This window comes from Pseudopodoces humilis, chromosome 24, assembly GCF_049639895.1.
Source record: "Pseudopodoces humilis isolate 2021_Gansu_Grassland_sample_001 chromosome 24, ASM4963989v1, whole genome shotgun sequence".
Taxonomy (NCBI): domain Eukaryota; kingdom Metazoa; phylum Chordata; class Aves; order Passeriformes; family Paridae; genus Pseudopodoces; species Pseudopodoces humilis.
Genome location: NC_142223.1, coordinates 260,785 through 283,574, shown reverse-complemented (window position 1 = coordinate 283,574; position 22,790 = coordinate 260,785). Strand labels below are relative to the sequence as shown.

At 54.1% G+C, this 22,790-nt stretch overlaps 2 protein-coding genes and 1 long non-coding RNA gene across 9 annotated transcripts in view; 1 reads left to right on the top strand and 2 right to left on the bottom strand.

Annotated features, from left to right (window-relative positions):
- Window positions 1-3,682, bottom strand: part of EIF4G3 (eukaryotic translation initiation factor 4 gamma 3) — a 113,850-nt gene extending 110,168 nt beyond the window's left edge. The window contains exon 1 of one of the 3 annotated variants that reach the window (XM_088066657.1): window positions 3,516-3,682. In XM_088066657.1, coding sequence (XP_087922783.1) covers window positions 3,516-3,682 — 167 coding nt within the window. The remainder of the gene's footprint in view (window positions 1-3,515) is intronic. The other 2 variants (XM_088066651.1, XM_088066653.1) reach the window with 2 other exon arrangements.
- Window positions 3,683-4,410: 728 nt separating this feature from the next.
- Window positions 4,411-8,550, top strand: LOC148182602 (uncharacterized). The gene is made up of 3 exons (XR_015774501.1): window positions 4,411-4,686; window positions 5,035-5,262; window positions 8,248-8,550. It is a non-coding gene; the product is annotated as an uncharacterized LOC148182602 (long non-coding RNA).
- A 754-nt stretch (window positions 8,551-9,304) lies between these two features.
- ECE1 (endothelin converting enzyme 1) lies at window positions 9,305-21,745 on the bottom strand. 5 transcript variants are annotated; one of them, XM_005533161.3, is made up of 18 exons: window positions 21,634-21,745; window positions 18,366-18,452; window positions 17,311-17,452; window positions 16,407-16,619; window positions 14,995-15,119; window positions 14,503-14,715; window positions 14,221-14,412; window positions 13,557-13,699; window positions 13,357-13,471; window positions 13,036-13,146; window positions 12,700-12,798; window positions 12,508-12,585; window positions 12,035-12,138; window positions 11,723-11,833; window positions 11,527-11,594; window positions 11,260-11,450; window positions 11,072-11,167; window positions 9,305-10,809 (listed from the first exon to the last, which is right to left on the bottom strand). In XM_005533161.3, the coding sequence occupies exons 1-18, from the start codon at window positions 21,634-21,636 to the stop codon at window positions 10,633-10,635; spliced, it is 2,268 nt and encodes a 755-aa protein (XP_005533218.2). In that variant the 5' UTR covers window positions 21,637-21,745; the 3' UTR covers window positions 9,305-10,632. The 5 variants fall into 5 exon arrangements, with proteins under 5 accessions (XP_005533218.2, XP_087922684.1, XP_087922685.1 ...); XM_088066558.1 differs by lacking the exon at window positions 21,634-21,745 and adding an exon at window positions 20,874-20,891; XM_088066559.1 differs by lacking the exon at window positions 21,634-21,745 and adding an exon at window positions 19,690-19,707.
- Window positions 21,746-22,790: the final 1,045 nt, after the last annotated feature.

Genomic DNA, 22,790 nt, shown 5'->3' with positions numbered 1-22,790 from the left:
CTTCCTCTCTGGTTCTCGGAAATTAAATTAACAAGGAGGAAGAAGAGGAAAAAAATTAGTAATGATCTGCTGACACCCACCCTGAGCCTGCCACAACCTGCAATGGCCTGAGGAACACCCAATTTTTCAGAGATGCCCAGTCCCACACGGAAACAGCCACAGGGATAGATTCAAGTCAAGCTTACTGCTGCCTGCACATCAACAACCAGGAACTCCCTCCCAACGTGAGGAAGTTGGGAAAAGAAAACAAAGCCCTACTGACAGCAGCCCTGAGCTGCAGACAGCTCTGATTTGTCTCTGACTGAAGAGACAGCAGCTGTGGGACCTCACCCCAGGTGCCATCCATCAGCCTGGCTCTCCCTTACAGGCCAATGTTTGACTACATCTAGGCTGGGAAGAAACTGGTGACCTGATTATATTGATCCACAAAATTTATTCACAGCACAGTTTTGAAAGAACAGCTTAATGTTCTTTCACACACAAAAATATACTTCATTCCTACGTGTGAGGGTAAAGAACAGGGTGGAGTGTCGCTTGTATCAGAAGTACCACTGAGGTATAATCACAAAGGCCCACAGGGCCCTTGCAGCACCTTTGGTACTGCACCTTTTTATGGAAGAAGTCTCACTCCAGACTTCTCTGGAACTTCTCCTGCAGAGGTGGTCTGGGAGACAAAGCCAAGGAGAACAGATTGGGGCTTACTTTTTATAATATCCCTTTCTGTGTATCATTTCACCCTTGCTCGTCCTTTCCACCCAAATAAGGCTCAGACTCCAGCTGAAGGCTTTATCCATACTGACAACTTTTGAGCACAATTTCAGCCTGAAATCAGGTTTGGCTGAGTACTCACCACTACCAGAGCCACAAAATTATCCAAACTTATTTTTACACAGGAAATTTAACTTTTTGAAGCCACTGTGTTAAGGAAATTCCTCACAATCGTGTCTTGTCTTACAGAAGCTCCAATAACTTCCTATTTAGCAGGAAACAGAATTAATCTCACACCCAGATATTTCTGCTCTTCATGTCCATCAGTTTCCAGCTTCTCTTCCTCTCAAAAAATATTATTTTCTTTAAAAATTCCTTCTTTCCCCTTTATTTTAATTTTCCCTCCCTCATGCCTTGTTACATGCACATGCTGAACACTTCTCTCTCACACAATTCTTATTTTTTTCCAGTTACACAGATTTTGTTTAATTTCATGATACATTAAGTCTGAAACCACAGATATTTCCAAAGTTACAAAGTTCACCAATAAGAAACTGTTTTGGTTTAAAAAGCCCAAGTCAGAGAAACCTGCAACTCTTTTATCTGCTCTGAGGTAACAGTGGCTCAACAGTTGTAACAAAACACAGAGAAAAAAAAGAAACCAAAGAGGGCTAAAAATAATGCTGAACTCAGATGACCCCCTGCACTCTGGTAAATCAGGGATGAACTCTGCTCCCCAGGCTTCACTCAGAGCAGCACTGAGAGGTAACAGCTTTTGTTTATAATCAAACACAGGTTTTGGTGGAGGATAAAATCAGCCGGGGCACCCGAATAAGCTTCACCAGGACACCTGAATAAGCATCAAAAACAAAGTGTTTTGCTTCCAAGCACAGATCAGTGGTTTAGGAGTTAAGGAGAGATATCGGTCAGACATAATGTTTTCAAAACAGGCATGTCTAGAAATAAAAATGAAACTGTGTCATTCTAACCTCCACACTTCCACAACACCAACTTATCATTTCCATCTAACACTTCTCCCTCCTTCTCACCGTGTCCAGTCGGGTTCCTAGGACGGGATACACTGCCACAGCAGTCCTAGCTCCTCTAAGAGCTTCTCCAGGCTTTCCAAGCTCTTTTGTTTTCAGGCTGTGCTCAGAGTAACCCAAACTTCATCCCTCATGTGCTTCATGCAACACTCACCAACAGCAACAACACAACAGCACAGCCCCTCTTCCGACCCAGCAGGCTCCCCCTCAGCGACACCCGGAGAAGTTCCCCAGGGAATGAAGTGCTTCGGAAAGCCCAGCACAGCCTCACATCCAGGCAAACTTCAGTCTCCAACTCTCAAGGCATTCAAGTGCCACGTTCCCCGATAAAAAAGCCCCTTCACAGACACAGCACCTTGCTGGGAAGTTCAGCTGGGCACAGCCTCTGCACACTGGCCAGCATTCCCACTCCAACTCTTGGCACATCCCTCAAAACTGAAGCAAATTTTCCCTGAGCAACAGTTTTACTTACCACCACCCCATTGACTCTACTGACAGCACCTTCCCACTTATTTTATTCCTAAAGCACCGGTTGGAATAACGGAATACCACAAATCACACAAAAATCAGCCAGCAAAGAGAACGTCCAGGGGTTTTCACTTGACCCAAACAAATCTGTAACGTCAACAGTCTCATGATTTAAGCAATGAATTTGCTGTCATGGCAGGGGTGATTCTTGCCGGAAGCTCAAGAAAACAATAGACCTAAACTGATTATAAAAGGGCTGGGTTTTCCTACCTCCAAAATGAAAGTGAGAGCAAGAAAATGCTTACACACAGGGAACACAGCACGAAAACCACCCTGCACTTCCACCTTAAAATCCAACACATTGCCAAACATTAATGGAAAAACACACTCCCGACCGTCCCTGCATCATTCCCGGATAACACAGCACGGAGATATTTCACAAAGTGTGTTTTTCACTTCATACCCCCCCAAAACTCCAGGGATCGAGGGGAAGAGAACAGCCGGTTTGCCACAGGATGCTATCGGACGCTGGAAACAAAACCTCAGGCCGGCAGGCACTTTCCTGGTGATCCCTGCAGTATTTCCCTCCTGACTCGGGGCCTACTCGCAGCACAGAACCGAAGACCTTTAAAAAACACTCACAGCCCCCGCCGGCCTCTCTTTGTAGCAGCGGCCGCTTTGGTGGGGGGATTTTGGGGAGTGGGAGCCTCTTCCTCCTCCCCATCACGTGTGGCCTGTCAGGGAAAGCCGCTCAGTGAAACGTTCCACCTAAGATTTATCCCATCAGCCAAGTAGGAAAAATAAAATAAAATAAATCACATGAAAATGGTCCCCAGCTGTAAATAAAAAAATTGGATTTAAATTCGCTTGGAAAAACAATAAAACCAAAGCACTTACCTGGGCAGGACCAGAAGCAAAACTGAAGAACGATTTATAATTAAAAGTTTACCCTTGGGGTCACCGCTGCTTTGGGGGAGGGGGAAAAGGGACCCCCTGGAAAGGGCTGAACCTCCAAACCAACCCACTGGGGAGGTGGACGGCCCCCGTTTCCCACCATCCCAGCAGGTGCAGCCCCCCTTTGCAGGGGGCCCCACACACAAACAGACACACAAAAAGGAGCTGGGGACCCCTCAACAAGCCCCACCTCACACACCCCCCGGCTCTGGGGGGCCCCACGACCTCTCACCCCCCACCGCCCCCAGGTCTGGGGGGATCCCCGCAGCCCTCACCCCCCCGGCTCCGCTCGCTGTGGGGAGGGGGTGTCACCCCCCGAACCCCCGGGGCAAAGGATACTGTTGGGGCGGCTGTGGCGGCAAGGCCCTGATGTTGGGGTGAGGCGCCGGCGCCGGGTGAGGGGGAGCCGGGGGAGGAGGCGGCCCCGCCGCCGCCCCGCTCCCGGGGCCGGTCCCCGCCGCCGCCGCCGCGCCGGGTTTCAAAGCCGCCTTCTGCGGTAAACTCATGGCCAAGCGCAGCCACCACCCCGCGGCGGGGAGCGGGGCCGGGGGGAGCCGCGGAGCGGGCCGGGCGAGAGCCGGGGCAGCGCGGCGGGCCGGCACCGGCGCCGGTCTCCGTGACAACGCGCCTCCCGGAGGGCTCGGGAGAGGGGCCGGCGGGGAGGGAGGGAGGGAGGGAGGGGAGGGAGGGAAGGGAAGGGGGGGCGGCCCAGGCCGCGCTGCCCAGGAGCGGGCGGCGGCGGGGGGTCGCGGTCGCCCTCGCGGGGGGTAGCGGAGCCGTTCGCGGCGGCGGCTCGGGGGCGATGCCGGCGGATTTTCCTCACTGGAGTAGCGGAGCATCAAACATGGCGCTGCGGCCGCCTCCAGCTGTCCGGCCGGGCGGGCGCTCGGGCGCCTTCGGGCCGCTCCGGAGCCGCTCGGCCCAGAGCCGATCGGCGACCTTCGGCTCTTTCCGGAGTCGCTCGGCCCACCGCTGATCGGCAACCTTCGGCTCTTTCCGGAGTCTCTCGTCAGCCAAGACCGCTCGGCAAACCTCGGGTTCTTCCGGAGAAGGTTTCGCGGGCGCAAGCGCCCTGCCGTGCTCCCCCTCCCTCCCCGCTCAGCCCAGCACCTCCCGTGACCCCCGCGCTCGGTAAATTTCGGCTATTTCCGGAAGACGAGGGCGTGACGCAGTTCGGGAAGCTTCGGAGGGGCTCGGAAGAGGGATTCCCGCCCCGCTCGTAGTTCTTCGGAGCTTCTCAGCAATCTTCGGAGTCCCTCGGGATCGCCGTGGATGCAGCTTCGGGGACATTCGATTCGGCTCGGAGAGACTTCGGCAGCGCTTGGCGCTGAGGGATTGGCCCGAGGTTCTCAGGGGACCCTGGAATCCCTCAGCACCCACCCCACTGAGGGCTTCCCCTGCCCGAAAATTCACCTCCAGCCCCAATTCCTGGCTTCTGGAGGGGCTGGAAGGGCCAGCACTGCAGCCTCCCCTGAGGCATCGTAAGGGAGAGCAGCTGTGAATGCAACGTGTAAGCCCGGGACCCCTGGGAGCCTGTTGGCTGTGAGGGGTCCTGCAGTACCCACCCTACCGCGGGCCCGAGGAAGGGGCTTACCTAAGAAACCTCACCCCCAGCCGCAATTCCCGGCTTCTGGGGCAACTGATAGGGGCCACACTGCAGCCCCTCATGAGGGAAGACAGTCCTGAGGGTGACAGGGTGGCTGTGAGGGACCCCGGGGACCCCCAAGGCAGCCTGTGACCCGTCCAGACCGGGCCGTGTGGGGAGAGGTGTCCACCTGACCCCATGGTCACACCAAGCCATCACCCCCAAGGGTTGCCACACCACCACTGTGTTCATCATTTCACATCTAACCTGCAGATCCCTCCTCACGGCCACCGTCTGAGCTTGGCAGCAGCCCAGGTGGTTTGTACCATCTCAGAGAGATAAAAAGCACCTCAGAACAGATTCCAGCAGCTGCCAGATTGTCCTGACTTGTCCTGCCCTGCCACTGGCTGCCGAGGGCTCATTCCAACCTGCTGGCACCTTCCAACATTCCTGCCGCACTGCACGTCCCAGGGAGATGCTCCCAGCACCTTTGCTGTGCCCGTAAGTATTGCTGCCCCAGGCATCCAGCCTCGGCTGCTGCTCTAGGAAACCTTCGCAGAGTTTACTTGTGTCCCGTCTGCTGCAAATTCTGAGCAGCTGCAGGTTTAGGAGAAAGAGAATGCTTTAATGCAATCACAAATAAACCCTTAAACATGAAAAGCTTCTTTTACTGAACAGCTCTCCTGGTAGTGTATTCAGGCACCTGGAGAGTAGCTGAGAGTCTGTGCCATGGTTCTGTTTCTATGCAGAGAAGCAATTTTAGATTTTAAATGCAAATCTGAAGGTGGGCTATCTGGACTGGGTGTTTTTCACTGGAGCAGAACTCCAGTACAGTGGGCAAAAGCTAGTAGAAGGGTCTTGAGTACGTTTTCCCTTTGGAGTCAGACTCTGAGTTATTGAACAATGGGCTTGTGCAGAGCAGGTTTGGGACACACAAGGATTGCAGTGTATCCAGAATCTCCCTCCTCCGAGGTGTGTTCTCAGAAGGAAAGCTGGGAGCTGCCACACAGGTCTCCATTAAAAGCAGCCTGCAACTGGAATACTTTCTTACTTACTCACTTGCTACCCGGAGGGTACAGCCACCTCCTCCAGTGCCAGCAGGCATCAGTGGGGCAGGGGAAGGTGACTCATGTGCTGCTTAGTGTCCCTTTCTGCTCTCTTTGTTCTGCATTAGGGTAAGGGAAATACCTGGGAGGAGGTGAGCTCATACATACCTCACACTGTCTGTGGAAAATGGGGGGAAATAGGAAATACTGAGATTTCTTTTTGAGGGGAAAGAGCCCAACCAAGCCCTGCCAGCCTATAAAGAAGTTCTGAGTGGGAAATACTTCCATCTGATCCCAGGTACAAATATTTAGGGGTTCTGGCTGGTTTTTTCTGAGTCAGTTTTCCTCAGCAGCCTTCAGCCTGCTATATTAACTGATTCCCCACCAGGAAAACTGAAGAGAGAAATAAGAATGACCTAAAACAAAGGCCAAGTACTCCTCCACTGCCCAAAAATGGCAAACTCCCCAGAAAGAGGAACTTCTCTTATGGGATTTGCCCAAGGACTAAAAGATCTCCCAGCATCCCGGAGAGCTGCTGTGTTCACAGCACACCGATCCTGCTGGGAAGGCAGTTCTTCCTCCACAGCTGGTAAAGACTTGGCTGTTACTACTTGGAGGGGGCAAGTGGAGCAGTGTGTTCTGGGGGGGCTGGTGCCATTCCATGACCACCTCCTGGCACGGCCACTCTCCAGGTATCCCCCTTTGCGTGGAAGGAAAGCCATCTCCAAAGCAAATTGACATCCCATAGCTGACTCTGTTCTACAGAAATAGCTGCCTGTAAACAGAGCTGCAAAAGAGCTTCCAAACTCCAGAATCTTTGGATATAACACTTTTTGCCTGTTTGGAAAGGAAATAAAATGGCATTTTCACCATACTGTCAGTTAAAGCTCCCGAAATGTGCTGGCCAGGAGAAGGAGCCAGGCTCCTGGCTCTGCCTTAAAGCCCCCTCCAGAGTCAGTGTCTCTCCCCAGACATGTTTTTCCCTGAAAAGAAAAAGCAGATATATCTACCCTGTGTAGGATGATTTGGCCAACAAATCCTGCAGACTTTAGAGCCTGAGTGAGTTCCAGCTGGATTCACACCCTTCTCGCCTCTCCATTTTGTTTTTCCTCCTCTTTTTCCTGCTAGCTTTATTAGCACCTGGGAACTGATGTGTCACCATGGGCAGCTGGAGCCTACAGTGCTGAGCTGTTTCAGACCGTCACCAGCCCTTTCCCCAGTCCCACCAGTCTCTCATGTACCTGCCACAGCAGAGATACAACCCCACAGCACAGAGTGTAGTAGGAATGCTGGAGCTGTTGGTGAACTATGGAAAATACAGGGTTGGGGTATCACTGGAAAATGGCTGTGTTCCTGAAGGGATGCTCATGGAGAGAAAAGCATAAAGTGACAAAAGCATAAAGTCATGGTCCTGGGAGTGAGTGAGGAGATAGAGCCTTCTTGTTGCTCTGGCTCTGAGTGAAAACTCACAGTGATCAAAATGAGCAGGTCCCAGCTGCAGGGTGAGATTTAGAAACCTGCTCCCCATCCTCCTGTCTTCAGGAAGGTATGGCTTGTTCAGGGAAGCTTTTGGCCCTACAATCTGGTTGTCCCACTAGGTGACCTCAGCACTGTTGTGACGTGTCAGGGGTTAGATCCTACCTGGAGGGAACAAAGCAGGAAGGAGAAGGGCAGTTCAGATGGTTGGGTTCAGCCTCTCACCTCTCAACAGCTGTCTCAGCCCCACCAAACCTATGAACAGCCCCCATTTCCAGCTCCATGTGGAGGCTCCAGCATGCTCCAGGTGCCTGCCTTCACCCAGTGCAGCACAGAAGCACCTCCCCCTCTTTTGGCTTCTCCTGCTTTTCCTGAACAGATCCTCTTCCAACACCCTCCAGACAAAAAAAAGCACCCAACAGAAAAAAAAAAAAAAATAGTCTTGCTTGGAGCTTTCCCCATTCCCTCCCCTGCTCAAGCTCAGCCCTCGGCAAATGTCTCAGCCCTCCAGGGCACAGCTGAGTACAAAATAAAGCAAATACCACCCAGGACCAGGCAAGCCCACACCAGGCACTGGCACAGAGCAGGATGATTCACCTCCTGCCCGCTCTCCCTGTGCCTGCAGCCTCCCATGGAGGAAAACTCCCACCACCTGCTCTCAGCCCCACATGGGCAGCCTTGACCAGGGTTGTCCCCTGCCACAACACAGCTGATGATCACCCTCAAAGTCCTTCCTGCCCTGGGGCTGTCCCTGAGCCATCACCTGGCTGGTTCCTCCCTGCAACTAAGCCCCAGAGAGCCAAAGCATTTCCTTTTTGGATGGTGTTAAACCACTTCTAACAGCATCTCCATGTGACGCCTGTACTCCCTTCCCTGCTCCTTGCAGCTGGGAAAACACCCTCTCACCCCAGCCCCAGTCTATTCCTCTTTGCCTTACACCCACGTTGCTCCTCTCTTTCCCTAGGAATGCAGGTATTCCACCACAATTCAAACACGTGGGGCCACATCCAGACCGAAACAGGACTCTGGTAACATCGCTGGCTCCTGCCAGCCAAGCACTGGAGCGTGCAGGCAGCGATTTTCTCAGCTCCACCGCCCTCTGCGGGTTTGCACCATTTCCAGGCAGACCTCTGGAAAACAACGGCCACAGCCACTCTCCAGCACTGCAGGAAGCCGAGGGCCTCACACTGAGTGGTGCCAGCAGAAAGTGAGTGCTGTTACTACATTTTGGTTCCATCTGGGTGAGAAAACACGGTAAAAACGGTCATAGGGGTATTTTAATGTCTTATTTATGCAACATCTGTGTCCCCAGCTCACTGCTGGCTCAGTCCTGCCCCCGCCAGCAGCAGAAATGCTCTGTATTCCCAAAAGTTTGCTATCAGTGGGCTGCAGCCCCCTAGTTTTGCCCCAAATCCAGCCCCCAATAACAATTCCAAGGCTAAATAGCAAAGGAGTACAAAGCAGTTGACATGGTTAATGGCCATCAGCCCTGCCAGGTGCTGGGGTGAGGCTTGCAGGGAGCCTGCAGCCCAGGTCCTACCTTGCATTTTCTGGGCAAGCCTGATGAAGCCATGGAGCATCTGCTTGAAGTGCACGTTGGCCTGTGTTATGGAGCTGGCAGCATCCCCCCTGAATCACCAAGCCATAAATAAGGGAGTTTGAAGAAAAACCTGTGGTGGGGCCTGTGCCACTGGATCCAACCACAGCCCAGCTGGCTAAAAACTCACCCAGGAGGAAGGAAAAGCATACAGGAAAGACCTCCCTGCCAGGGAGCTGTGTGGGGTCATGCCATAGAGATGGAAAGCAAAGAGCCACCTGCAGTGAGAGTAAGGTTTTAGGGCAAAAACCCCTGGATTTAGCCTCCAAGAGAGGCAGCAGTCACCAAGCACAGGTTGGGAAAAGGCTCCTGGCTCAGCTTTGTCAGCACAGGACAGTCTTAGTGGTGTAGACAGGGAGAAGAGCACAAATAAAGGGATGCAGAGCCTCCTGCTATAAGAAAATGAGTCATGATAAGCTCCAAATCCAGTAAAAAGTATTTATTATTTCAATTACAATTAGCCCCACACATAGGGTGAAAAAATAGTTACAAAAAACCAGCCCCTTCCATCCCTCCCTTTACATATAAATATTAAAAATTCCTCCGTGTGTCTGCTTTGTCTAGAGCAAAAGAGAACACACAGCAGCTGAGCTCCTGTCAGTGCTTTCCCCTCAAAACAAGTATTAAAAACATCCCTTAAAGTCCTTCAGCCCCAGCCTGATCACTTCTCACACTGGTGCCAAACCACCTGTGGAGGGACAGAATTTTGGGGCCATGTGGTGCTTTTGGGGCTTGCAGCTTCCCGTGCAGAGGGCAGGCTCAGCATGAGAAAAGCAGTGGCAGGAACTGCCTGCACTTGTCTGGGAAGCTTTAGGGCCAGGAAATCCTGGCTGGCCTGACTTCAGAAGGGACAGGAAGGAGAACAGGATGCTTCATCCACCCCATCACCACCTTGGTTACATCTTTGGTTATGTCAATTTTTCCCTTTACACTCTGAAATTAAAGCTAATCCCAGGAGCTGCAGCATGCTAGCACAGCCTCTGTGATGTGCAGTATCTTCCAGCCCTGTCCCCAGGCCTGCTGTCCCTAATTTTCCCATCAGCATCCTCTGAGGAGAGTCCCTCCCAGAGAAACACTGGATCCAAGACTGGAAAGATATCCACAGCCCTACCCAGCTTCCCTGGCCAAGGGACTGTCACCACAGGGTACTGCACCTACAGCTGCACTAAGTAAAAAAAAAAAATAATAAATATACTAATATTTTACTAAAAGGCTTTTAAATGCATTTTCCCTGAAAATTTCCAGTGTATTCCACAACACATGAAAAAAATATATGTATTTCCCCCCCAAAAAAATATTTTTTAAAATATTTCCCACCCTCGTGTGCGCATCTTTGGAGAGAAGGTGGTACATTAGGTGTACTCAGACACGCAGACAAACCTGCCACTGTTGGGGGTTCCCTTTAGCACCTCCAAAACAGAGAGGTTTTGCAGGCAGTGGGTCAGGCTGGAGCACTGTGTGTGTGTAAATACAGGCAGTGCCCACGGACGCGTGTGCCTTGACACTTGGCCCGCTCATGGTGGGAAAGAGGAGACCCCCAAACCTACGTCATTTCACCAACAAGCAGGGGGATGAGAAGTTTTCACAGTGGACTGAACCTCAGACAATGCCAGGGGCTCAGACACTGCTCCAGCTGAAGAGTTGGGCTCTCCGTGGCATGGAGAAGTGGTTTGAGCCTCAAAGGACTGGGGAAGCCCAGCTATTGGCAGAGGACAAAGCAACCAGCCGCTGGTTCCCTTGGGCACTCACCCATCACCAAACTTCACACTTCTTGAGGGGGTTCATGGGGGAGCCTGGGGGGCAGCTGAAGTGCTCTGCAAACTCCCGGGAGTTGGAGACGGTGCCGATGACGCGGAAACGTGAGGGGCTGTGGGGATCCGTGATGAGCCCCTCGTGTGAGCTCTCTGGTGTGCGAACTGAGCACCACACCTGCAAACGGAGTACAAGGGGCCTGAGTACTGACACCCATCACCATGGGGCCAGCTCAGTGCTGAACCCAACCTCTCTGCCTGTGTGATGGGGGCCACGGCAGCTCAAGCTTCAGCTTCGTCTTCCTTTGTCACCAGCACCACCCCAGTCTCATTCTCAATCCGCTACATCATCTCTGGAGGACTCCGTTTTCCCATCACACCCTCCCAACCCCATCTGGGCATGCTCCACCCCCAAAAATCCGTGTGCCCACATGACCTACCTGTGCAAAGCCAACAAAGAAGAGCTGGTAGTTGGTGAGGCCAAGAGTTGGGAGTATTTCTTCATCCCCATTCTTTTTCAGCCAGTTTTGATATGCCTGAAAACCAGGGAGCACAGCAAGCTCAGGAGACACCACAAATCCCTCCACACCATGTCCCCCTTCGAATCTCCCCAGCCCCATGGTCCTACCCGGTAGGCGGCCTTGAGGCCCCCATTGTCGGCGATGTTCTCCCCGAGGGTGTGCTTGCCATTGACTGCCTCACCGTTGACAGTGTAGTTGCCATACTGCTCCACCATGCACGCTGTCTGATGCTTGAAGGCCTCCACCGAGGAGTTCTTCCACCAGGGACGCAGGTTGCCATCTTTGTCGTATTCCCGGCCTGCAAGAACATGGTGGATCCTTTGTCTCATCCTGGCCACCCCTCCAGCTGCCCACCCACCTGGCCCTGGTCATACCTTGGTCATCAAAGGCATGTGTCAACTCATGGCCCACCACCACGCCGATCCCACCAAAATTCAGGGATCTGCAGGAGGGTAATGCAGAGGTTAAGAAAGCAGCCTCTGCTCTCCACAGCCATGAAACTTAGCCTAAAATTTGGATATAGGAGGAAAGCTGGGAATCCGTCCCTCTCTGTTTGCCTATGGCTCTTACTTGGGGGATGCACGGGTGTAAAAGGGGGCCTGGAGGATGCCAGCAGGGAAGACGATCTCATTCTTGGTGGGAGAGTAATACGCGTTGACTGTCGGAGGTGTCATGCTCCACCTGCAGGAACACAAACACAGCCAACATGCCAACACAAACCATTACCGGTGTTTGCTGCAACATAATCCACTTTTGCTGCAAAGCTGTTGTCCTAAATTTATCTCCCCAAAACCAGCACAGCCTGGTGGACACCAAATCCCAGTGCTCCAGATATGCTGATATTCCCCACTGAACACAGTGGAAGTGGAGCAAAGGACTTACTGGTCCCGGTTTGGTGGTTTCCGGAGCTGGTCAGCCGTGACCCTGGCTGAGAAGTTGTAAAACTGCATGACGTTCTCAAAATAGAGGTCAGAAACAGCCTCGTACTGCAAAAGAACAAGGTGTGAGTGGTGTGTGGTGATTGTCCAGCCCCACTCCTCCCTCCACAGTCACATCTGAGCCTCCAGAGCCAGCAGAGTTATGGCTTCTCCTCCTCTCCAACATCTGTGGAGTCTCTGGAGGGCAATGAATCACCATTATAGAAAACGGCTCCTCCTTTTCCCAGGCAGGAATCCCATGAGCCACAGCCACCCCAGGACTGGCCCACAGGTCTCTGGGAAGTCCCTAGAGAAGGCCCAAGGACATCAGTGAGACCCTTCTGGAGGAAACCTGGGGTTCAAGGCTGAGGCCTTGAAGATATGGACACATCCTGCACATCCTGTAGAACACCCAGGGGACATATCTGACCAACTCACGTCATTAAAGACTTTATCCAGCTCCTTGGGGTCCATGATGAATTTGGGATAGCCAATCATGTTGTAGATGGCATCTGCCTGGAGGGTGACAAGGACCAGAGTGCTTTCAGTGCCGGAGATGAAGGACAGGCTTGCCCGGTTCCACCGTTCTCCACCCTCACCCTCTCTCCAGTGCAGCCACTAGCACCTCACCTTCTCTTTGGCTGACTTCCTTGTCTCTTCATCCATCCACTGCAGGGTCTCCAGGCTTTCCTCGAAGGCAGTTTTAATCTCTGCTATCATTTCCTCCGCCTAGACAAAACAAGGCAGCACAGCGTCAGTCCAGAGAGCCGGCTTCCTGTCCCAGAGAGGTCAAGGACCTTCACACCACAGGGAGGAAGAGGCTGGGAGGCCAAGACAACACATGGTGAAAAAAGCAGCACACAGAGATGCACAGCGCACACAGAAACATTGTCTGCCCCGACAGTTCCACCATTGTAGAAGCTTCCCCAGCACTGGGACTTGCACGCTGCTGTCTTGGGGACGTACCACCTGCTTGCTGTCCTCAGCAAAGGTGGCCTTGACAAACATGGCCCCCAGGGCAAAGCCCAGGTTGTTGTCTGTGTCACTGATGCAAAACTTCCAGCGTGGGAGGCAGCTCTGCAAGGGACAGGAGATGGTCATCAGTGGTGGCACGAAACAAAGCCCTCCACATTCCCACCCCTTGCTCCACCTGGCCCATCCAACCCTCTGCCACCCCAAAAGCTGCCCCACATCTCTATTGTTTGGATGCCACATGACAGGGCCTTGACATAAAAAGCCGTCACCATTTTAGTGGTTATTCAGGGACACTGGGGACTTCACCCTCACCTTCTTTGTCCCATACATCACTTCCATGAATTTTTCCTCAGCATCCCGGAAGCGCTGGTCAAGGAGTGGGCTGGTTTTCCTCACCAGATTCCAGATCATGTAGTTGTTGAGGAGACTGTGGTGAGAGGTGGTGAGTAGGCAGCAGCACATTCCTGCCCACCCTGGGTACCCAGGTCTCCATACAGGGTGGGGGTTCTCACCATTTATCCGTGGCCAGGATGAGGTCAGAGACCTGCTTCAGGTACTCCTTGGCATAGACCACAACGGGCTCTGACTCGTTGAGCTCCACGGGGTAGAAGACTGTGGAGAGGAAGGGCATCCAGTCCACAGCTGGTGCCAGCTCCTGCAAAAACCACAGTGCTGCTATGGACCTGAAAACCATCACAAGGGGAGACAGCTGCTTCTTGAGCTGGAATTGGCTGTATTAGTCCCCATTTGATGGATTCAGCTGACTTTGCAGACACCAGTTCCCATAAGAGCAGCATCCTTGAAAGGTTAGAGGGGAGTAAACAATTTCCTCCCACAAAGTAGGAAAAGAAAGTGGGGTGGGTGTCAGAGATGTTGATACAAGTCATTAGAGCCCCTCTGGGGACACTGGGAGGTGACCAGGCTGACGTCCATCCAGGGGCAGCAGTGCCAGAAGGACAGAAGGACTGCAGTAGGACAGCTGCCAGCCCCAGGGGTGGTCCAGAGGCTGGGAGGAAGGGTCAGGCCAGGATTTCCCCAAGGAGGACATAGGCCAAGCTGTTGCACAAGAGCTTCCCAGGCTGTCAGCTGGTGTCAGGATTCCCAGAGGAGCTCCACCCATCCACCCCACTTCCCAAACCACAGCAGAACAGAGAAGCTCTCCAGCTCCATTCCTACCTTTAGGTCTCCTGCTGTCATTTTATGGTAGATGACTTCCTCATCCCTGTGCTTCTCCTGTGGGATGGTAATGTTGGCCAAGGCCGTCTCAAAGTCCAATATCTGCTGCATCTGCTGCCGCGTTGAGTCCTCATCAGTGCCTCCCAGGAACATCCCCAGCTGCACCATGTAGGTCAGGTACCCAGCAAGCACCTGCGTGGTCAGACAGGTGGGATCAGCACGGCGGGTGCCTCCCACCCACGGCATCCCCCAGCCAACACGCATTTCCTGCGACACCCTCACCTTCTCATTCTCCGTCTTGTTCAGGTAGTAATCCCGCGATGGCAGGCCCAGCCCCGACTGATCCACCTGGATGACGTTGCTGTTGGAGTTCTTGGAGTCAGCACTGACGTAGACGGAAAAGAAGGGCGAGGTGCGATAATGCGCCGTCACCTCCCGCAGCGTTTTGTTGAAGTTGTCACCAGCACAGGTACCTGTGATGTTCCAGCCACCCAGCTGGGGACAGACAGCAACCAACATTCAAGCAAGAAACAGACACCTGAAATTGCTTCAATATCCCCTCAATATCCATCCTAGGGGGAAATATCTTGCAAGGGGGCTAAAAAGCCCCTTACAGGATTATAAATCCCTGCTTCTGCCTGCCTGACTGGGGGGATGCTCTTCTGCAGGAAGCCCTAAGAATGGAGTATGGAGGATGTGAGGACTGCCCACGACTGAGCTTTTCCCCCCGTTTTGCAGAGGGAAGGTGGATTTTCCACAAGGAGTGGGACAAACCTTTTGGATAAGTTCCATGAGTGGGGTGGCACGCAGCTCTTCAATCTTGCTCTCGTTCATGCAGGCTTGGTAATAGCGCTGTGCCTTGCGCTCTGCCTCGCTTGACACATTGGCCGTGGTGTTTTCTGTGGGAGGTACCCAGGGAGAATCATATGGGGCTCCAGGGATGGGGATCCACTGGAGCCAGAAGGGTTCAGCCCCATTTTGGGCAAGGCTAGGCCCAAAGGCACCAAGGATTGTCCCAACAGTCCCCGCCATGCCCCCAGGGACATCCTATTGGCCCCATCCCTTCCTGGCCTCCTGCCCCCCATCTCCTTTCCCACACACGGTGACTGTTCCAACTCTTCGAGGTCAAAAGATAAAGAAAGAAAAAAAAAAATCGTTTTTCTTTTTCCAGCAGGTCTGATATTCCCAGCATCATCCAGCCCCAGGTGCTGCCCTTGCCTATGTGCTGGTGCCTCCCAGCCCTGTGATTCTTTATTCCTGCAAAGAGGAACAATAAACCCATTTTTCTCCTCTGCCTCCAAAACCTTCCTTTCATCCCCCCAGCTAAAATTCTGCTTCCCCAGAGGGTTTTTGGGGTTTTTTTAATTTATTTTCCTGATGACACAGCTTGCACCTTTGGCTTCTCAGCTGTGTGGTTTTATTAACTAAAGGTCCCTCAGCTCCAAGGAATTCAAGGAAATGCCGAATGCAACCACTTGGCTGGAGGCCCAGTCTCCTCTCCCAGTAAAACCAGCACCAGATTTCTGCAGGAAAAGCCAGGGACAAAGCTGTTCCCGCGCCACCCCCTTTCTCTAAAAGACAACACTCTTCCCAAACCTTCTCTTTCCAGATAATCAGCCCTGGCGCAGTGGAAAGTGCTGATAAGGAGCCAGTTGTTTGCTCAAAGCTTGAACAGAGCGTCCCCGCCAGTTGCTCGGATAAGCCGCTCTGCTTTGGTGTTCGCACGCAGAGGCTGAGCCCAGGACCCTCCCTTTGCTGGGGGAGTTTTAGCCCCCCAAAAATGGGCATATTGGCAGCCAGCCCCTCAAAAGGCTGCTCACAAAGGCTGGAAGTTATAGAACAGGAAAAATGCAGATCTGGGGTGACACTGGGGCACTACAGCCTCTGGATACAGTCTAGAGAGCAAATCCTGAATTTCAGAATTTCTGGGAATGCCACCATGGTGTTTACAGAGCAGAGGCCTTTTCCCTACTCGGCACCAAAGACTAGCAACACCGCAGTGAAAAACCTCAGGACCATCTAGGAGAGCAAACAGCCAGGATCTGTTTCTCACGGCATGTGTGTCACAGGCTGGTTTGACGCTGGAGTTCAGTTCCAACCTCCTATTTCTGTGTGTGTTTTTGGCATCCCCTGCACCTAATGGGGCCGCTGAGAATCGCGGGGTCCCACCACTCCCATGCACTCACCCAGCAGGTGCTTCATGATGGCCTGGTTGTGCTCCCAGAGGTTGTTGAAGGTGCCCCAGCGTGAGTGACCATCAGGGAGAGGGTTGGCCTTGATCCAGCCCCCACAGGCGTAGCTGAAGAAGTCCTCGCAGGGATTCACCGTGCGGTCCAGCGAGCTGAGGATGGAGCTGGTAACGGAGATGCAGGCTTCTGACAGGCACACGCTAGGTGACCCTGGCGGGGCAGGAACAGGTCAGCTCCTCTGCTGCAGCAGGATGAGTGGCACCACAGAGCATCCTGCCCTGAGCTGAAGGGGCAAATACCCCACCTGGTACCCGAGCATCCCACCTTGGAGCTTACCACCCTGCTCTATGGCAAGCAATATGGACTAGCATGCTGGCCTACGTCTGAGCATCCTGGCCAATCATCCCATCCCTGGGCAAGCATCTCATCTTATGCCCAAAGATCCTGTGCAGTGCCCAGTCATCCACCCTGGGGTGAAGGATGCAGAGAAATGGTCCATCCTGTGCTCAGGCATCAAGCTCCAGGATAAAGGATCAGAGAAATATCTTATCCTGCATCTCAGCATTTCACTCTGGGGTTAAGGGGTGCAGGTGACCATCCTGTCTTGAGCCCAAAGATCCCACCCCACACATGAACATCCTGTTTGATACCCAAGGATCCTGTCCTGGAGTGAGGGGGGCAGGTGGGAATCCCACCCTCGCACCAAATATTGTGTTCTGGGAACTCTCCAGCAACCCACCCTGGTCAAAGGGGCAGTTGTTTGCTCAAAGCCTGAGCAAACCATCCCCACCAGTCACTCAGATAAGCTGCTCTGCTTCAGTGTTTGCACACAGAGGCTGAACCCAGGATCCTCCCTTTCCTGGGGGAGTTTTGGCTCCCAGAAAATAACCAAAGGACTTACTGGCTCTGTACTGGAAGACGAGTCCCAGCAGACAGGCCACGAGCAGTACCACCAGCACCCCCACCAGCACCACCAACTGCTTTTCAGTGCGTGTCCGCTCAGCCCAGCACCCCCGGCTGCCCCGTGAGCTGCGGAAGTTCACCTGTGGGAAGAGCAGCGTCATCTCCCCGCTGGCAGAAAAACTCACTGATGCAGCCCCCATTCTGCTTCCCACAGGCCACAGCAGAAATTTAGCCCAGGAGAGGGTTCTGTCATGGATTCAGCGGGAAAAGGCAGCAGCTGCCTTCCAGAAACCAGGCAGGAAGGGCAGCACAATGGCAGGAAAGGGAGCAGGACGAGCGCTTTGGAGGGCTCACCTGCTGTCCCGTGCCACCCCAAACACTTTCTCGAGCACAGCGTAATCCCACGGCTGTCCCCATCCCCACTGCCAGCACTGGGACAGGGTGGGGGCTTCATCTGAAAGTGCCTTAACAGGATACTCCCACTCAGGCAAAAAACATCCCCAGGAAACGTCTCAATGTGAAGGTGGAGACGGCCCCACCAGGAAAAGTAAAAACACCTTTGGGTCAGAAAGCACCATTCTAGAGACATGGAGCTGGGATTGGGGCCAGGACAGAGAGGATCTCTCCAGACCTGAACCCCTCCTGGTGAGGCCAGACACTGGCAGCCATGGGGTTTTTTTCTTGCCACCCTTGGCCCTCTTTAAGCTGCTTTCCCACTGCTTGGGAAGGAATTAAACTAATCCCTTTTTATATGGGGACAAAAGTCCCAGTGCTGCAATAATTGCTCACCCCAACCATGCTAGGAAGGGGTTTGGCAGCAGAAAAACTAGGAGGTGGAGTGCTGAAACAGTGAGGCAGGATATAGCCCTGCTGGCTCCCTGTGCCAGAAGGGGAGCAAAGGGCAGGAGTGGCAGGAGCCAACACGGCTCTGCCCTCACTGGACTTTACCCTCCAGACCCTGGTCCCAGATAGAAAACCCTTCTGCACCCCCTTTGCTGCTTGCCAGGACACAAAATCCCCTTTTTCCTCCCTAAAAGACACATGAAGCTATACCTGAAAGCCATTGGGGTATCCATCACTGTCACCAAGGGAGTCCAGGGGGTCTTCATCGTCCAGCGTCGCCCGCTTGTAGGTCGACATCTGCACAGGGATATCAGCAACAGAGGTGCTCAGTGGCCCGGGATTGAGGGAGGGGATGAAGGACAAGAAAGATTTACACACCTTCTAAAGCCACCTCCTCCTCCAGTGAGCAAAATCCAAATGGCTCCGAGTTAGTAAAACACTACACAAACGCCGGAGGATGGTTATGGAAAGCAAAGAGGGCCAGAGCCAAGAGCTGAGAGCAAAGCCTGAACCCGCCTCACTTTCCCCCGGGGCCGGGTTGTGCAACCTCCCCTTCAGGCTGGAATAAAGCCGGATCCACCTCCGCCCTGAAGCGGGGAGAGGGACCCCCCTGTGCCAGGGAATCGCACAGTGCCAGGCACCTGAGAAAGGCTGGCGGCAGAGAAAATGGCTTTTCACCCTGACACTACCGGCTCGCTCGTGGCTCTGCGCCCCATCTGTGAAACCCACGCACCGTGAAACACCCGGAGACGGCCCCGCGAGCACCCAAAGGCGACAGCACCGGGAATTTCAGCTGCGGACGGGCTCCCTCCCGGCGCCGTGTCTCCCGGGCATTATCTTGTGCCTGTGCCCGGCTCTTATCTCATCCCCGGCAGAAAAACAAGGAAAACCTCGCGGGTTGGCAGCCGGCCCTTATCGTGCCGCCGCCACTGTTTCCTTCCCTTTGGCACTGCCCTGCCATCCAGCCAGATTGTGTCCCGACAGAGAAAACAACCCTCCACTCCCCCCGAGGGGCTCAGCACCCCAAAATCCACCCCGACCCCGCCATCGATGGCACCACTCACAACCCTTCACCCACAGCCAGCGCAGGGAGGGGGTTTACACCCATCTAGATGCCCCCAATCCACTGCCATCGATCCCAAAGGGATGATTTGATCCAAACCCCACATATCCGTGCCTCAGTTTCCCCTGGCAGAATGAAAGCACCGGTTCTCAGCCTTGTTTCCAATAGCACCATTCCCAAACCTCCCTCTGCACACATATGATAATAATAAAAAATAATCAATGTTTTATTATTTATTAATTAATTATTAAATATCAATTATTAAATAATAAATAATAAAATAAATATTATATTATATATTATGTTTCTATTTATTATAGTATAATATATATTTTTATTATATAAATATAATTTATATAATAATAACAAGTCTCATCCTCTCCTGGGATCCCATATCCCAGCCTCAGTTTAATTAACCACAAAACCCACCTGGGCAAGAGAAAGGGTTAAAACAAAGAGGTGCTTTCCCACCTTGGTTGTACCGAAATCTCTGATTGCAGCCCCAAAATCTCCCCTGGGCGCCCGCCTGGAGCCTGAGAACCGTGAAGCAAAAGAGCCTCAACTGCAAGATTTTATCGTGAGGAAAATCTCTGTTTAGATCCTATTTTCCCAACCCCTTTCACTTTTTTCCACCTATTTTAGTACTTCGGACAGGCCTGAAATTGGCTCCGGGCACAAATCACCACTCACGAGGTGGGGGGATCCATGAAGCCCCCACGGTTCTGCAACACCAAATTCCTGGAATCCCAGCTTTCACTCCATTTCCTGAGGAAATGCAATTTTTTTTCCTCAGCGATCCCCCACCCCGCCTACCCCAGCATGAAAACAGAAGGAAAAAGACCAAAAATAATCTCTTTCTGTTCTCCTTTCACAAGAGATGTGTTAGTTCAACCCTGTACCAGCCATCAGAGAATTCAAACTGAGCCCGAGCTCCCCCAAAACACCCCCGAGAGACACCGGGCTCGATCCCCAGCATCCTTAATTTGAGGGAAATTCGGGCCCGGGAGGGATTTTTAACACCCAAATCGTCCATTTCGGGGGCACAGGACCACCTCTGGGTGATCCCCCCCTCTCCAGCACCCCTCTGCTGAGAAGCAGGAGCAGCCCCTTTTTGGGGGCAAAACGGGGCAGTTTTTGTCACACACCTCCCCCCCCCGCCATTATTTGCTTCAATCCGAATAAAAATGCATTTTCCCAGCTCCCATAGGGTGGGGGGCACTTGGCGGGTGGCCCCCACACTTTAACTCCCCACGCGAGGGAATTTTCACTCTCTTTACAACTTACAAAACCCCAGCATTACTTTAAACAGCCTGCTTTTACCCCAGATCGCTCCTTCGCTCTCCAAACAATAAGCCCCGTGTGCCGGGAGCCCGCGCAGCCCCGGGAGGCTCGGGGGGTCCGCAGCGCCCGGCCCGGCCCCGCCGGGAGCCGCTCTCCGCTGCCGGGCACCCCGACCCCCCCCCGGCAGCTCCCGGCTCCCGGCCCGGCGCCATTTCGGAGCGAGCGCGGCCACCAGCGCCATGGGGATTGCTCGCCTCCCCCCAGCCCCTCCGAGCCCCCGGCTTCACCCGGAGCCCCCCAAGTCACCCCCGGGCCCCCAGAGCCCCGCCTGGCAAAGCGCTGCCCACCCGCAGCACCCATGGGTGCCCCCGCACCTCTGCAGCCCGCACTCAGCGCCCAGCGCGGCTCACGCTGCTCATCAGGATAATCGGGGGTAATTAGCAACTCCTAGTGCTAATTAGAGGTGCCGGTGTTAATTAGAGATGCTGTGGGGGGAGTCTCCGTTTTTGTGGGGACCAGATAAATTAATTTTTTAAGAAAAGCTCAAAAAGCAGCAAAAAAGGGTTAAACTTAAAAAAACCAAACCAACAAACAAACAAACAAACAATAAATAAAACGTAGGGAGGAGAAGTACCCAGTTTGGGGGTGCTCGCAAACAGCCCCAGAAAAGTGGGTTCAGCTGGGTGGGGGGCGCCCCCCTCCCTTCGCAGGGGGAAACACGATGCAAACCCCCGCGGGGCTGGTCAAGAGAGGATTTGGGGCTTAAGGGGGGCACCCAGTTCGGGATCCCCACCCGGTGAACCCAGCAGCCACAAAGAAAACGGGGGGAGTCCCGAGCGGGGCACCCAGGGGTGCGCGGGGATGCAGGGGGGATCCCCGGGGGTGCCGTGGGGGCGCATGGGGGTGTCTTGGGGGGATCCCTTGGGATGCAATGGGGGTCCCTTAAGGGCCCAATGCGGGTCTCATGCGGGTCCCGCGGGGATGCCGGGGGTCCCCTGGGATGCAATGGGGGGCGTCCTATGGGGTTACACGGAGCATCCCATGGGAGATGCATCACCCGGCGCCCCCTTCGGCCAAGCGTCCCCCACTCAACCACCCCCACGTTTGGGGGTGTCGCTGGGTCCCCCCACTCACCATGACCGTCACCCCACTCCTGCCGGCCCCGGCCCCGATGGGGCGAGCGCCCGCTGAGCCCCGGCACCGCTCGTGACGCCGCCGAGGCCTAGCGAGGGTGACGAGCAAAGGATGGATCTGGGATGGGAAACCAATGGGGCCGCGGAGGGACGGGCTTCCCGAGCGCCTCCTTTAACTCTTTCGGGGGGCCCCAAGCCCCGTCTGGGGGAGCCCCACGCGCCCCGGCGCTTTGGGCACATCCCCCCGGGGAAGCCCCGGCTCCCTCCCCGGCGCGGGGGGGTCACGGCCCGGGGCGAGCGAGCAAGGCGCGGTCCCGGCCGCGGGCAATTGTGCAAACGGGAAAGCGAGCAGGGCTGCGGGGCCGCGGGGAGAGCCCATGCGAGAGCAGCCGTGCAAACACACGAGCGTGAGCATCAAACACGTGTGTGAACATCAAACACGTGTGTGAACATCAAACACACGCGTGTGAGCATCAAACACACGCTTGTGAACATCAAACACACGAGTGTGAATATCAGAACCACGCGCATGTGAGCATCAAACACAGGAGCGTGTGAACATCAAACACACGAGTGTGAGCATCAAACACATGCGTGTGAGCATCAGACGCACGAGCGTGTGAACATCAAACACAATCGTGTGAACATCAAACACACGTGTGTGAACATCAAACGCGCGTGTGAACATCAAACGTGTGAGCATCAAACACAATCGTGTGAACATCGAACACACGCGTGTGAGTATCAAACAGGTGTGTGAACATCAAACACACGCGTGTGACCATCAGAACCACGCGCGTGTGCGAGCGAGCGGTGCCACCAAGAGCCCAACGTGCGCTTGTGCGACGGGCACACGCGCTCTTGTGCAAGGGTGTGCACGGGCGTGTGCTGCTTGCCCGGCTGCAGCTGCGCGTGAGCACACACGCACACACACACTGGTGTGCATGGCTGCAGCTGTACAAGTGTGCCAGCACGAGCAGCACACCCGGAGCACGGGCGGCGGCACGGCCGCGGTGCCGGGGATGGGAACGCGCGGTGCCGCCTCCTCCCCGCGGTGCCCCGGGCCGGGCTGAGCACGGACACGCTCATCACACCCACGGGCCGCAAATCGCTTCTGCTGGGCTCACAGAGCGCTGGGGGGGCACAAAGCGGTGAGGA

Bases quoted from the DNA above. Each gene is read 5' to 3' on its own strand.
- ECE1 (XM_005533161.3), bottom strand. The intron at 14,716-14,994 runs GTTTGTCCCACT...GTCTGTCCCCAG, and splicing joins TCATGGAACTTATCCAAAAG to CTGGGTGGCTGGAACATCAC. The intron at 11,451-11,526 runs GTATGACCAGGG...ATGTTCTTGCAG, and splicing joins ACATGCCTTTGATGACCAAG to GCCGGGAATACGACAAAGAT.